General features: G+C 46.7%; 3 protein-coding genes across 4 annotated transcripts; 1 reads left to right on the forward strand and 2 right to left on the reverse strand.

The window, feature by feature from the left end:
• The first annotated feature begins 1,192 nt into the window (after positions 1-1,192).
• Positions 1,193-5,146, forward strand: LOC130513031 (inactive rhomboid protein 2-like). Its single transcript, XM_057011571.1, has 12 exons — positions 1,193-1,286; positions 1,504-1,636; positions 1,709-1,820; positions 2,129-2,203; positions 2,398-2,532; positions 2,693-2,778; positions 2,857-2,920; positions 2,978-3,090; positions 3,225-3,300; positions 3,369-3,469; positions 3,597-3,750; positions 4,194-5,146. Exons 1-12 carry the CDS (start codon positions 1,193-1,195, stop codon positions 4,623-4,625), a joined length of 1,575 nt encoding a protein of 524 aa, XP_056867551.1. The 3' UTR covers positions 4,626-5,146.
• Positions 5,147-5,521: 375 nt separating this feature from the next.
• On the reverse strand, positions 5,522-9,088 carry lrr1 (leucine rich repeat protein 1). The gene is made up of 5 exons (XM_057058730.1): positions 8,620-9,088; positions 7,864-7,962; positions 6,778-7,030; positions 6,231-6,705; positions 5,522-6,144 (listed from the first exon to the last, which is right to left on the reverse strand). Exons 1-5 carry the CDS (start codon positions 8,800-8,802, stop codon positions 5,889-5,891), a joined length of 1,266 nt encoding a protein of 421 aa, XP_056914710.1. The 5' UTR covers positions 8,803-9,088; the 3' UTR covers positions 5,522-5,888.
• Positions 9,089-10,907: 1,819 nt separating this feature from the next.
• On the reverse strand, positions 10,908-14,653 carry si:dkey-13p1.4 (transmembrane protein 151B). Of its 2 annotated transcripts, none has more exons than XM_057059139.1 (2): positions 14,520-14,653; positions 10,908-13,183 (listed from the first exon to the last, which is right to left on the reverse strand). In XM_057059139.1, the coding sequence occupies exons 1-2, from the start codon at positions 14,646-14,648 to the stop codon at positions 11,570-11,572; spliced, it is 1,743 nt and encodes a 580-aa protein (XP_056915119.1). In that variant the 5' UTR covers positions 14,649-14,653; the 3' UTR covers positions 10,908-11,569. The 2 variants fall into 2 exon arrangements, with proteins under 2 accessions (XP_056915119.1, XP_056915121.1); XM_057059141.1 differs by having other exon boundaries at positions 10,908-13,180; positions 14,520-14,648.
• Positions 14,654-14,905: the final 252 nt, after the last annotated feature.

Raw genomic sequence — 14,905 nt, forward strand, 5'->3', positions numbered from 1 at the left:
CAATGAACCAATCCTCAAACAAACCATGTGGTGTGTGGCTAATGCTATTGTGGACAGATTAGCACAGAAATTCCACTCGGATTTGCTTTGCGACCTTGTAACCCACACCTGACACACAAGAGCCAGTCAGTGCCATGGTGAAGCCATTGTGAGCTGGTATTTTTGAACCCTGCGCTCTCTTCTCTTTACCCTGAAAAATATCTCTAAAGGAAACAAAGGTAGCTAGCACATGTTCAAAAAGCCAAATATAGCTGCCGCGAACGCTGCTTTTCTTCTGATCATACAAACACATGGCTGTTAGTATCTGAGCATTAACACACTGGGTTATTTTTAGGTTCATCAGCTTTAAATAGAGTTCTTTATTCATTCCAGGACTGCTGCAGGTCAAACGTCATGTCCACAATTGTGTGAACACCCTATCTAAAAGGAACTGACCAGTTATTACAGATTGGGGCCAATTGAGTGTGGCGCGCCCGCACCCCTGCCAGGGGACCACGGTGATGGGCTGAACGACTCGGTGGCTCCCACCTGTGTTGTGGTGGGACCCATAGAAGGACTCTGAGGTCTTTTTGGACCTGTGTGCCTCGGCATGAAGCAGTCTTCTTGTTATTCCACCTAATTCTTTTTATTCTGTTGGGATATTTGGCACATTTTACAGGTCAGGCTATTTGACGCACAGGCACTGAAATACACCGACACGTACGGCTCGATCGGGAATAGCGTGCACGCCTCGGTGCATGACAAATCACAAAGTGTAGGCCCATAGAAAAGGACCGGAAAGGTTTCAGAGAAGTCACGAAAGTCTTTAAGTCATTAAACACACGTGCACACGCACGTCTAATGGATCAATAGATCACGTCTAATAGATTAAACAGGTTTAAGGATAAAATGATCAAAGCACCTTGACCTTTGATCAAAGCTCAAAGAAATTTGATCTAATTATGTACCGAGTAACATCACAACTACCCCCTGTAGTACTGTTGTCGATTACCTTCAACCACAATCAGCAGCTGTAGAGACAGATAACAAAATACAAGGTAAGTTATTGAAAATAAAGACACTTAATTCTCACTCTCACACGCACAACCTAAGTATGAGTGTTAAACCAAGTAATGGAGGTGACAGATGGGGATCAGGCATCAGCCAGAGACCCCTGCCCAGAATTTTTTGTAAGTCCAAATCAACTCTTGCAATGGTCGATACCCGCCAGGAGCTGACGTGTTTGAATCTCCTCCCATGCCTGCATTTGCTGCCAGAGAACAGGCCGACCAGAGGGTTCTCGGCCCGTGAGTTTACACCAGCCGACACATTCCAACCACCGTGGCGCCCGTGTGTGTGTGGGCTTCTCTATCTGTATACACGTCTGCATGCGTGCACGCTTTGACCCTTGGCTTCTTTGTTTCACCACCACCCATGTCAGCAGGGACGCGTCTCAAACACTCGGGACCCCCGCTGTCACGCGGAAGAGTCGTCCTTGCCGAGCTGGTCGCCTTGCCCTAAAAGTGAAGCGCTTTATAGCTGACCAAGGCAAACATGAGATTGGCGTGGGTGTGCTGGGGAATTGGCTGATCCGGTACTATCGCCACAGCCTCAGCAGTGACGTCCAAAAACAGCTGGATGACATGCACAGCCACCGGTGAGCGACGGTGCCCCCGATGATTGTAGGTCCGTGAGTAACAACCCACCGTTGTTCTCGGCTTCCTTTCAGGGTGTACTTCACCTACTGGATCACCTTTGTGCATATAGTTATCACGCTGCTGTCCTGTTGTATGTACGGCTTTGCTCCCATCGGGTTCGCGCAACATTCTTCATCTCAATTGGTGAGTGAGGTCAGAAGGTCTTTGACCTTTGACCCACCAGAGCTCAACATGATTTGCTCATTGTAAGCTGCATCGAGCACACAGGCTTTTAGGCGGTTTTGCTTGTGAGGAGGCCGGTTTTGTGCAGTTTGTACAGCTTTCTCTTACAATGTTAAACTCTGACTTCATGTCTTTGTACCTCAAAAGAAATGTTAAATCTGCCGCTTTGCTGAGCAGGCAGAAATGCCACCTGCAGCTCTGTTGGATGGTAGACCAGGCACAGCCCTGAGGTGACCTGTGTCATCAGTGTTACTCTGTTGCCCCTGTAGATACAGAAGAACAAGGCCACATATGAGAGCATCAGCTACGTCCAGCAGGAAAACATCTGGATTGGTCCCAGTTCAGTGAGTCTGGAGGCGATCTTGCTTCCGGGTTACAGCTTCCTCTTTGTTTTTCTCCCTGTTTTGTTGCACACTTCTCCAAATACTGACCTCCCTCAGGCTTCACTCATTTCATCATCCCAACTGGGGAGTATTGTGTAGAAACCGAGTTGCTTTTTTCCAGGTTTTTCACTTCTAACATTCCCACAACCTTTCAGGAAGACCTGATCCGTTTGGGGGCCATGTTCTCCCCCTGCATGCGTCAGGACCCCCAGATCGTCGGCCTCATCCAGAGGTTCAAAGAATTGGAGAGAGAATCCGGTTGCTGTGTTCAGAACGACAACTCCGGCTGTGTACAGACTCTCCAATCTGACTGCTCTGTAAGTCTTTATTCTGAATCTTCCTGCTTGGCTAATTAGCTTAGCATCAGTGCAGGAAAGCTCGTGGCGCTGGTCGTGTGGATGAATTCTCGTATTGAAGTAACACTGAATGTCACCTTGGACACAAATGCAGAAAACACTGGCCACCTTCGTTAAATGGCACAACGAGTCTGCGGACATCATCAGGTTTTCCGGTTCCGTCTGCCACCAAGATCCCAGGTGAGAACGTTGGTGAGGTTCTGTCCACTAACTGTGTGTTGATAAGCTTCCTGACTCCTTCCGTGTTTGTGCGGGCAGAATTTGTGAAGTGCCGGCCTCTACAAAGCTCCACACATGGCCAGATGATGTCACCAAGTGGCCGGTGAGGGGACACTGCTGTTGATATCATTATTATTAGTAATCACTGCGGTTCTAACAGGTGAGTGCCGTCTCTCAGGTGTGCACTTACCCTAAAAAGTGGAAGCGCACCGGCTACAGACACATGGACTGTGACATTAGAGGACGGCCCTGCTGTGTAGGAACTAAGGGCAGGTGAGAGCTGTGTGTGTGTGTTTCTAGGGCTTCAGCACCCTCATATGTCTCCTCAGCTGGTGGAAATGGCTGTCTTTGATAATTCAGGAGCCAAGAATGCACATTTTGTGACGCTTCTGTGACTCATTGTGCAGGTGTGAGATCACAACCAGAGAGTATTGCTCTTTCATGCGTGGGTACTTCCACGAGGGCGCCACCCTCTGCTCACAGGTAGTGCTGTGTGCACGTGTGTGTGCCATAGAGTGGTGGATTCCCGATCACACCGTACTTCTGCACAGGTTGACTGTCTGAATGACGTGTGCGGCCTGCTGCCCTTCCTCGACCCTAAAGTTCCCGATCAGTTCTACCGTCTTTGGCTTTCTCTCTTCCTTCATGAAGGGTAAGATCCTCAGCTACAGGTCAGCTCTTGTGATATAGATTTATTTCTATAGACATATGACTGCACATGCTTTCTGCTAATATTGTGCATATGCAAAAACAGTGTGTGTGTGTGTGTGTGTGTGCAGGGTGTTACACTGTGCGATGTCAGTGGTGTTTCAGATGACCATTCTGAGGGACCTGGAGAGGCTGGCTGGTTGGGTCCATATCTCCATCATCTACCTGCTCAGTGGGATCACTGGGAACCTGGCATCAGCGGTGGTACTGCCCTACAGACCTGAGGTGAGTGCACAGCCACACATGCACAAGAGTTTCCTCCTGCTTCCCACACTGGAGATTAAAACTCGGCCTGAGTGCCCTCATCTGAGGGATTCCACAGGGGCCATGCATGGTGTTAACGAAGCCTCTGTATGCTAATGTGATAGATGACAGACTGGAGATAAGAGTTCTGATGAAGAGACCTCAGATTCTGATAGCACCTGTCATGATAAGAGCTGGTATTCACAGCTCTTTCCTAACATTTATGCAGAACCTGGTTTTAGTTTTCCTTTGAACCTATATGTCTTTTTGTATGTACTGTATGTCCTCCATCTTACCTGACTTCAAATGTGCCCTTTAGCCTTTTGTTTTTAGCACTCCAAATGTGCTTGTGTCTCAACAGTTCTATATAAATAAATGTGCCTTTCCTTGAAGCCAAATCAGCCCATGCTGTTCTCTTCCTGCAGGTGGGTCCAGCTGGCTCTCAGTTTGGACTCCTCGCCTGCCTGTTTGTCGAGCTGTTCCATGCTTGGCAGGTCCTGGAGAAGCCGTGGAAGGCCTTTCTGGAGCTGCTCGTCATGTTGCTCTTCCTCCTCATCTGTGGGCTCCTGCCATGGATCAATAACATCGCCCACATCTTTGGCTTCTTCAGCGGCTTGCTGCTGTCTTTTGCCTTCCTGCCGTATCTCGCCTTCGGCACTTTCGACAAGTACCGAAAACGCGTCATCGCTGCTTTTTCACTGGTGGCCTTTGTTGGACTGTTTTCATCACTGATTGTTTGGTTTTATATTAATCCGATTACCTGGCCCTGGATGGAGCAGCTCACCTGTTTGCCTGTCACAAGCACGTTCTGTGCAAAATATGACATACACCACAACGTTGAGCGCGTGTTGCACTAGTGTGGAGGCTGGCTGAACCTCATACGATCATCATATTTCCTTCTCTCAGCCCACAATTCAAAATTCAGCACCATCGTTTAAATTTGACCTCAGGCAGGAGAGGGAAAAAGACTTCTAGGGTCCATAATGTTGTTTGTTTAAAGAAATATGGTGGACCTGGTGATAACATTTAACATGCAGCTCTGTGACCAACAGTGACCTTATTAATGACAATGAGCTGTCTTGATATGAGAATGGAGACTTTCAGTCAGGTTCTTTTTGTCTCTTGGGTCCAAATAAAAGCTGTTCTGCCAACGATGAAGATGTAAATTTGATGTTTAACATAAAACATGAGCTTTATATGACCACAAATCCTGTTTTTACCAAAGACTTTTAAATATTAACCATCCAGGAGACATTTATCACAGAAAACATGCCTTAGTCTCCTCTGGCCAGAGACATTTTGGATTATTTGTAAAGTAAATATAGCGCTTTTGTGGAATGAGATTATTTATTAAATATCGCCCTTGTATTTCCTGCCAGGACTTTGTCATTCATCTGGTTAATGCAACATTTGGTTAATGCAACACATTAACTAGAAATTCTTTTATAAAAAATGAGAATTGGAATTGTTGAGATCATGACCATGAAGCCTGTTTTACTTCAGGAGAGAAAGGAAGAGGATGAGCAGGTCTCCCAGCACCAGCAGCCTGGAGACAAACCCCCACCTGCTGTCCTCAGAGGTGGATGAAGACGGCAGAGAAACCATCATCAGCGACCACTCCACATCTGCTGGCTTCACTTTCCAGAACTCACTGATATATGAGCTTGATTAAAGACTATGAAAATTGAATCTGTCCAACACCATCAATTCTTTAGACTCTGCATAAGACATTTTTTGGAGTCCCAGGATGAGCTACTTTCGACAGAATGGCCATTTTTATTATAATGAACTTAGACATTTATAATTAAAAGTTACAGGTCCCAGGCACAATGCTCAGAAACAAAGCTACATGTGTGTTCTTTATTCCCCAGCTGAGGAGACGTAAGCTACGGTTTGGTGTAATCCTCTCGGTTACAAATACTTATCCTGTTACACAGGCTTGATGTATGAAAAGTGCATAATAAAGTGAGGTGGATTACACACAGACAACTTTTTCTGTCCTGTCAATCATAGAAACCTGGACCACAGATCAGTTTAACTCAAAATTTTGCATCACTTCCTACTGAATGTCAGAACCTGAATCTGACTGCAAAGGTCAGCCTTTAAATAACAGTTTGTCTTCATCTGACTCCCCTTTGGATGGAACTGTCCAAAAACTCCAGGTAGCAGGAGAGGGAGCAGAAATACTGCTCCACCGGAGCATCTGTGCCACCCATGTCGTCCACCAAGACCACTGTGTAAGAAACCTGGTGCAGATTCACGCTCACCGCCGTCTTGATGTAAAAGCTGATGCAAGTGTTGCCACAGTCACAGGTTTTGGCTACTTCCAGGTCCCGACACAAATGGGCTGGTATGAGGTGAGGTCCGTGTGGTATCCTAGTGGATAAAAAGAGAGATTGAAGGCAGGGGTGAGTTGCAAAGATGCAGACAGCAGCGCAAATGAAAGCGGTTTTAATCCCAACCTGAGTTTGACCACGGCTCTGGATGACAACTCTTGAAGTGTGAAAGGGAATGTGAGGTTCATTGTGTGGTTGAGAGGGTTGGGTTGGATGAAAGGATTCCCAAACAGATCCAGGTTTTCCAGACTCAGCTTTCGAAAATCCCCGGGCAGCGCGGCCAGCCGGTTGTGCGCCGCAGACAGATACCTGAGCTTCGACAGTCGGCCGACGTGAAACGGCAAACAGGCGAGCTCGTTGTTGTCCAGTTTGAGATTGACCAGTTCTCGGAGCCGGCAGAAATGAGCGGGGAGGGCCCGCAGACGATTGTGACTGAGGTCCAGGAGATGCAGGCTGTGCTGCAAGGAGGAAAGACAAAGGGCGTCGCTGAAGGCTTCCAGGTGGTTATTGTGCAGCACCAGGTCAGAGAGGCAGCTGAGGTCCCCGATGGTGGCAGGTAGTTTCTTGATGTGGTTGTTGCTGAGGTCCAGCTTACGAAGAGCTAAGGAAAAAATGCACTGATTTGTCACACACTGCTATATATTTGAAAATCTTCCAAAGACAGCACCTCTACCTTTGAGGGAGAGCATCCTCATGTCCACGCGTGACAGTTTGCAGTAGGAAACCTGCAGCTGCTCTAGAGAGTAGGGGAAGTTGGAGGAGAGGGGGTAGTCCTTTTTGGACACAATGGTGAGCTTCTTCTTGGGCTGCTCTACCTCTCGGGCGCGCACTGGAGTCAGTTTGGAGAGAGGGATGGTGCCGGGGTCGCTCCCTCTCTCTGCCAGGCGAGCCACCGACAGGAAGTTCTTTAAGCTATTGGCATCAGCCTGAAGTTGAATAAAAATATGGGGGGAAAAAAAGTATTCCTACAGATTTTCAAGAATAAATACGGCACATTTTTGATCATCTGCTCTCATTTTGCCGTCTGCACTGAAAAGAGGAGCTGAACGTGTGGGTGTGGTTCAGGACACAATGACCTGGATGATTGAGAATCTACACAGACGACGCACAGCAACCGAACGCAAATTTGCAGAATTACAGCCAAGCCATCGCCTCAGGTGGTTGCATACGGCTTCCTTGAAATATCTAACCTACATTCACTGACCTGGAATATGTTGACACACTTCCATCCAAGGACTAGCATTAAAAGTGATTTGCACGATGTATTTAAATCGGGCGCCCTGTAGGTTAATTTAGGAATAGGTGGTGTGGATATAACATGGTGATGAATGATTCGTTTTGATAAATAGACAATATTGACACAAACATCCCCATTACATAATGTGCAGCTTGGTCTATCCGTCTTTTTCCAGCTGCCTGGCGTGTGATCAGTGTACGCAGCCCCCCGTGTGATGATGATTCTGCCGGTGCGAGTGAGGATCTGGGTGAAAGGTCATTGCTGCCTCAAAAACAGCGGCTAGAAACAATGAGGCGGCTATGGCGTCTAAACTGGCGTCAAAACAACATTACGTGTCAGTCTGGCTTGCTGATACATGACTGAATGGAGAGCTGCACACTTTGTCTCAGAGTGCCGTACCTTTGTAAATAATCAGCTCAAGCCAGAAGAATAAAATGGCTTTCTCATTAATTTAATTGTTCTGAGACAAAAAAAAAAGGTCCCTATGTAAACACAGCAATTATGTCAGTGTGAAATACATACCTTGCTCAGACAAATGTCAACAGCAGGTTCCTTTAACCTGACCGTGGCTTTGCCTTCCTCCACAAACTTTGTGAAGAACTTTTCTATGTTGTCCTTCAGCTGCAACAGAAACACGTCAGCCATCACAGATGGAAAAATACAGCGTGTTGGTCAACATTACATCAAGTCTGCATCATTCCTCCAACAGTGAATCAATCCTTCTGAAACAAGTTGAGACAGGAATTGTCCGTATTGTCCGTAAGTATTGAGAGTTGTCACCAATGTGCAGGTTTACACCCACAGCTCAGGAATGGTGGAGAGTAATGAGTGAAAATCTATTGTTTGCATGTAATTCAAGTGGTTCAGTTCTTTTAGAGGAAAGAGTTTTATTCTCTTTTATTTACATTTTGTGTCCAACGTTAGAAACCAACGTACTTAAACACCAGTTGTTTACATAGGTGATATCTTTTTGCATACTACATACTAGCATTACACACAAAAGATAATATTACCGGCGGATTATCCAATCATCAAACATACATTTCTAATAATAACCCAAAGATTAAGATCAGGATTAAGATCAGGATTCCCTTTCAAAGAGGAATCCAAACAGGTTGATCTACAGCTGACATTCCTGAACCAAATTTAGTGCGATTTCTTTGAAACTAACATCAAATGACTAAAACTAACTTGTTCACAATTATCGGTGCATTGTAAAGGCATTCCAGCCAGTTAATGCTGGAATAGCAGCGGTTTTAGGCACTGGTTGACACGAACCTTGTACTTGGAGCCCGCTCGGTCTTTAGCTGTGCAGATCATCAGGTAAACGTTGCTCCGCTGACTCGTCTTGTCCAAATGTTTTCCGATGGAGAGCACAGCTCTAGTTCCTCTACCTCGGCTTTTTAGCCCGATCGTGGGGAGCATCCGATTCGCAACCTCGACATCGCACTGCAGCTTCATAGCTCCCCGGAAAGTGTCGGAGTCCTACGGGCTCACAATCATACCAGAGAAAAAGAAATCCTCCGCGAAGGCAACAACTTACGTGCTAAAGGCAATGGCACAACGCGTGTGAAGATAGAGCTGATTCTGTTTCACACAAGGCCTAAAACACGACTAAGCGTTATTTTTTGTGGGTAAAACTGTGTTCTTCCCGACTTTATCTTGACAGCTTAGCTCTTACTTTGTAAAGTCAATCGATTGTTTAGCCACTGTTAGCATGACGGTCTCGCGCCTGGGAAGTGACGTCAGCCAAGACTCAAACGGCTCGCCACGAGCGCCCAGTGTAGACACGCCCCTGTCAAAAATCGCTGTTTAGTTTTTTAAATAAAGTTTGAACAATAAAAACAAACAAATGAGACGATTGACAGTTGTGGCTGACAGCAGACTGAGACAGTTTAGCGTCTCAATCGAAAAAGTTAATAAAAAAGATTTTTTCCACATCTTTCCAGAAACATTCATACTTTACAATATGGTGATATTTTAGGAGGAATTCTAAACACTGTTATATGCTGTTATTGGAGCTGGGGAGCTTCTTCAGCCAAATATATCAATAATATAATTCATGTGTGTGTATAACGTCACTGGTGTCAAAGCAGTTAAGTAACATCTATGACTATTCGTATGTGTAAGGAGTATTACTGACATACTTGCCTAAGCCTTTTTCACAAGAATTATTTCCTAATATAGATTGCGAAAGGTTATCATTGGCTTAAAGCCAATTAAATATTACTATCAGCTGGATAAATCCAAATGTTGCCAATATTTATTTCAGGTTTAAATGCAAGTAAACAGGTTTCAGAGTTTTAGACAAATCCACTTGAAATAATCTATGGCAACATCATTAAAAGGTTCCTGCAAGTCACCAATATTATAATGTTGACATCTGATTGTGATCAGAGAGAAGTCATAACAATGTTTCCCAGAAGAAAAGTTGGATCATGTATGTTAAGCTAAAACCTTGACCCCATTTTGAGTCATATTGGAATGCAGCAGCTTATTTTGGAGAACATTGTTTCCCTCTGGAATTGCGAAAATTCAGTCGTTACGGTGCAAATGCGTTTGATGTTTTTAAGGTTTTGAGTTAAATTAACAAAGACATCGTTTTACAGTTTATTGTAATGCTGCATTATGAATGAAATGGAAAAAGACGCAAACAATAGTGACACCTAGTGGTCAATATGGCGAACTCCAGAATTACAACTTACTTTTTACTTGTTCAGTTCAGCATCATAGGCTGCTGAATACGTCAAGTAATGCATTCATGTTTTATAGTAATATTGGTGCGTTATGTATTTTATTAAAGGTAATATAGAGGGTTTTAATATCTGGCTAAAACTTTTGGGTTATAACAATTTTATTCATGGGTTTTTTGGGGGGGATAATAAGAAGAGGATTTTCTGAGAATTTTCTGAAATTAGTTTAATTGTAAATTAAATCTTATGTTAAACTTACGTTTTAATTCTAAAATGTATTCCTATATATATCACATACATGTGATACCTTATTGAGTTACCACTAACCCTAACCCTTAATACTATATAATAAGAAATCTCATTCAACACTTTGACATGTGCAGGGGTCAAACAAACAACACACACACACACACACACACACACACACACACACACACACAGAGTATATAACATCACATCAGATGATGTCATCTGTGGGGCCAGGCCAAAGGATTTCTTCACTCCACTGCAGTGGACACTTAAATGTGCATTATTCCCTCCACTCCGCAGGACATACCTCTGCTCAGCGTGTTTGTTGACATTTAACCCGATCATCTGCATCCACAGCATCACATCCACAACTGTAATTTTATATAAAGATAACAGCCATGTAGACTGTTTTTAACTATATTCTGAGCTTGGTGCCTAACTACAAGCTCTTTTGTGTCAACGATGATTCCAATTAATTGATAGTGTTATAAATACTGTTAGAATTGTGTTCTTGTTATTCGAGAAAGTTATTTATTGTGATCTTTTTTACTTTCGGGACGCGACGACCACAGCCATTAATGACATTGGGAATTAAAAAACGTTTGTCAATAACAGGCGGCAACATATGAATGAATGTATACATTTTATTCAGAAACTCTGTGTGTCTCTGTGTGTCCATGCCAGTATCTGTGTACATAAATGACACTCTGTGTCCTCCCGTGCTGTTATATTTCAATATATATTAGACTTTTTATGGTGCAAGTGTTTTCCATAAAAATAATACCTCGACATCAATGTTCTTTCCCAAATCATTCCGTGCTAACCGATCATCCAGAGTTCCCTTTATTGCTTTTTATTTTAACATTAATTTCACACTTTGTCTCTATGAAAACGTCTTGTACTCTACAGCATCTCAAAATATAGAAACGTACTCTTTACGGTCTTTGGCTTCACCACATCGGATTTGAAAACAACTAAAAGTCCGATCGTTAGGTTATTATAATACAGCTCTCCTGGTTACACTCACGCGTGGACGTCGCTTTGGTAAATCTCCAAAGTTAAAGCTCATGTTTGTAGCTGTTTGAATATTCATCAGAGGAAGAAGTCCCTGCTGTCCTGAGGAGAACACGCAGATCCCCCGGATCTGTGGCTGTTCTCAGGCTGAACCTTGGCCCAGGATAAGGTGGAGATGCGTGGGGCTGCTTTGATGGCTCCTGTCATCTTCATGCCTCGTCTCTGATTGGACAGAAGTGACTGAGGATGAATGAAGGGTGGATTTATGTCATTCACAGAGACGTCTCCACACAGGACGATTCTCTCCGTACGTAATATCGCCTCGCTTCCCTCCCGTCCTCGTTGCCTTCGGGCCGATGCGTGATGAGGACCGGGAAGAACCGCGCGTCCCTGTAGGTCGGAGGACTGTCGCTGAGGGCCAGCTGGCTGGAGTCGGAGCGGCAGCACTGCTCGTCGGCGCAGCAGGAGTCCGTGAGGTTGCTGCTGCGGCTCCTCCACAGGGCCACGGTGAGATGGGAGCCGTACATGCGGCACAGCAAGAGCCGGGATGTGTTGGAGGAGTGGCGGGATCGCGAAAGACCCCTCCGGCAGGAGAAGATGGAGGAGCAGCTGGAGCTGGTGACCGTCCTCCTCCGGCGTCCCGCTCGCCCGCCCTGCGCGTTGGGCTCGCAGCAGTGCTCGCAGCTGCCCCGGCTCTGGAGGGCGCCGTAGCTCCACGCCGCCCGGCTGCCGTCCAGCAGGACGCAGTTGGAGGAGGAGGTGCCCCCCGTGTCCTGCGGCGAGGTTGAGTCCGCCGTGACCATGTCGATGAGCACGGCCTCGGAGTAGCTGGGGATCAGCTGGCGATTGCAGCATATGTGCCACTCCATTTCAGTGCTGTCCAGGGTGTCCACTCTTGGAATGACACAACTGGGGTTGCCTCCCAAAGTCCTGTCTTCGTCCAAAGGGGAGGGGCTGCTCTGACTGTACTCCAACCCAAAGAGTTTCTCAATGCGGTAGTGCACGTAAGCGGTGCGGTACTCTATGAGCACTCTGAGGGGCCAGGACAGCATCAGCACAGCTGCCACCCAAAAGGCAACTTGGGAACTGTACCAAGGCATCCTGTCCGGGTCCAAGTAGGCAATCAGGTTGTCTCTGAAATCCACGTTCTTCAGCTGCATTCCCTCCCTTGCTTCCATGTAATCGTCCAAACCTTCGATTCCAGAGAAGAACCTGGCCCTCTGGTTGAGGTAATCGTTCTCTGGGCCGGCCTCGGTGAAGCTGAAACACTTGGTGAAGTGCAGCCGCGTCGCTGGGTGTCCCTCCAGGCCCCTCAGCTCCCTGGACACGTCCTTCATCCCACAGCGGCTGTAGTCGAACTCCCCCTCGGCCACGTGGGTGTTGACTCTCTCGTGGTACACCTGCGTGGTGCTGTAGGCGTCCCCGTTGCGGTAGCGCGTGACTTGCCGCGTCCGCCGGACAAAGTGGTAGCTGATGGCCTTCCACCATATGCAAGGCTGGGCCTGTCGCATGCGCAGCACCCGCTCGTACACGCTGTCCACGTCCACTTTGCACTGCAGCTCACTCCTGGCCCGGCAGTGCCAGCACTCGGCCATGTAGAGGACGTAGAGCATGAGGAGGAAGGCCAGGGGGATGTAGACGTAGCCGTCCGAGCAGGGACTGTCGTGGTAGATCATTGAGTGACCCCCGGCGCCCGGCCCGGAGGGGTTGAAGGAGGAGGCGAAGGAGGAAGTGAGGGCGGCGTTGAAGCTGATCTTGGTGACACGGGTCAGCTGACACCACGCCACCACACCCAGGCAGCTGTACATGAGGAGCGAGAGGAGCAGGCAGCGCCACTGAGACTCCCGGCACATGCAGGCGCCCAGGGACTGCTTCACTGGCCGCTGCTGCGGAGAAAGAGACGGAGGGTTTGAGAATAACACACTTCGACTAACACTTCTAAGCTTTTTTCACACCGGGGCACCAAATGAAATCGAACTAAAGGGAAGCTGCGGAAATGACGTCAAATATGTGTGTTTCCAAGTGCGTGAGTATGATGCACATGCATTTAGAGTTATTTTATTGACCAGAATCTAACAGAAGTCCTGGTGTAAGACTGTAAATCTATCCATCCTTTCCCTGTTAACTGCTGCTGATTCCCAGCAGTCGCCGGATGAGAGGAAACCATACACGGGTCACAATACACACACAGATCCTTGTACTTCTTTGTGAGGACCTCCACAGATATAATACACCAACCAGCTCCTGACTCTAACCATCCCAACTAACCCCCTAACCCTGACCCTAAGCCAAACCCAATTCTAACCTTAAATCTATATCTTAACCCTCAAACAGCACCTTGAAGTTGGGTGGACCAGTCAAAATGTCCTCACGTTGGTAGTAGAATCAGAATGTGGAAAGTACAAGAACACACACACACACACCACTCTCTCACACACTCACAGAGGGGTGATTAAAAGACGATCGGCACAATAAATCTGTACCATCTCCACTAATGGTAGGATATAATTGGTGGTCCCATCCTGTGGTGGAGACCTTTGGGGCTTTCATGGCCCGCACGTGAATGTCTTCCTGAGTTTTGTGATGTCACGTATTTGTGAGTGGATGTTGTGGCGAGAGAGGCTGCGCCGCAGCTCCTGTGCTCTGCTCGGTCACGGAATGAAAGGATTTATGTTGACAATCAGCCCATCCATTACTGCGCTGACACAGGGGTGGGCATGTCGCTTTGCTGGTTCCACCTCAGTTATTTATGCAGCAAACAAGACCGCCATAGAAGACAGTGTTCGCTGGTGCAGGCCCCCTGCTGACATGTAGATAATCATCTGTAGACTCCTTTGACAGATACATGTTTAACTTCTATTTACACTACACAGAATAGAAGTTAGTCACAGTAGTAATGGTTCTGGGGTTGAATAATAAAGAACTAACCCTCACTGCTAGAACAAAACTGGTGGACGCTCTCAGAGAGAAACGTGGTTGTGTGTCAGTCACTATCAAACTGACTTCAGCCAGCAGAGGAATGAATGTATGAGTGATTTATAAACACAGAAAGCAGTTAAAAACGTGAATAAACCGGGATTAGGCATCAGGGACCTTTAGTGGCTCCTGCTGTTAACATTTCTTAAACTTTTCTTAAAGTCACAGAGCAGAGCTGCTCCCAGAGATTCTTCTGTCGTCTTTCTTTTTAACAGCAACATATCAACGGTTTGCATGTGCGCGTACCTCCTCCTCCAAGACATCACTCTCTGCCGGTGAGTCCTCTTCCTCTTCCTCCTCCTGCTCCTCTCCCTCAGCATCAATGGAAGCACTGGCCGCCGCGTCCTCAGCAGAGTCCAGATCGCAGGACAACATGCTAACCAGGGAGAGATTATTTGTTCATTTTTCTTTTTCTTTTATTTTTTCCTAGGAGCTTCCCTCTCTCCGCTCGCTCTTGATTTTAGCTGTCGGTTCGGCCCGATGGCGTCACGCCCGGAGCAGGTCGGCTGCTGCTGCTGCTGCTGCTGCTGCACAGGGCGGCTGTCCCGCGGTGGTCCTAATTGACCAGACGGAGGGGGGCGGGGTTGAGGGATGTCACCGCAGCAAAGGCAGCAGAGATTAACCATGATGCA

This window comes from Takifugu flavidus, chromosome 16 (assembly GCF_003711565.1).
Source record: "Takifugu flavidus isolate HTHZ2018 chromosome 16, ASM371156v2, whole genome shotgun sequence".
Lineage (NCBI taxonomy): Eukaryota > Metazoa > Chordata > Actinopteri > Tetraodontiformes > Tetraodontidae > Takifugu > Takifugu flavidus.

Coding starts and splice junctions, on each gene's coding strand:
- LOC130513031 (XM_057011571.1), top strand. CDS start 1,193: ATGGTCGATACCCGCCAGGAGCTGACGTGTTTGAATCTCCTCCCATGC. Junction 1,821..2,128: donor AACATTCTTCATCTCAATTG/GTGAGTGAGGTC, acceptor TTGCCCCTGTAG/ATACAGAAGAACAAGGCCAC. Junction 3,301..3,368: donor GCGCCACCCTCTGCTCACAG/GTAGTGCTGTGT, acceptor ACTTCTGCACAG/GTTGACTGTCTGAATGACGT.
- lrr1 (XM_057058730.1), bottom strand. CDS start 8,802: ATGAAGCTGCAGTGCGATGTCGAGGTTGCGAATCGGATGCTCCCCACG. Junction 7,031..7,863: donor TTGACATTTGTCTGAGCAAG/GTATGTATTTCA, acceptor ATTCAACTTCAG/GCTGATGCCAATAGCTTAAA. Junction 6,145..6,230: donor AGAGCCGTGGTCAAACTCAG/GTTGGGATTAAA, acceptor TTTATCCACTAG/GATACCACACGGACCTCACC.
- si:dkey-13p1.4 (XM_057059139.1), bottom strand. CDS start 14,648: ATGTTGTCCTGCGATCTGGACTCTGCTGAGGACGCGGCGGCCAGTGCT. Junction 13,184..14,519: donor GTGATGTCTTGGAGGAGGAG/GTACGCGCACAT, acceptor CTTTCTCCGCAG/CAGCGGCCAGTGAAGCAGTC.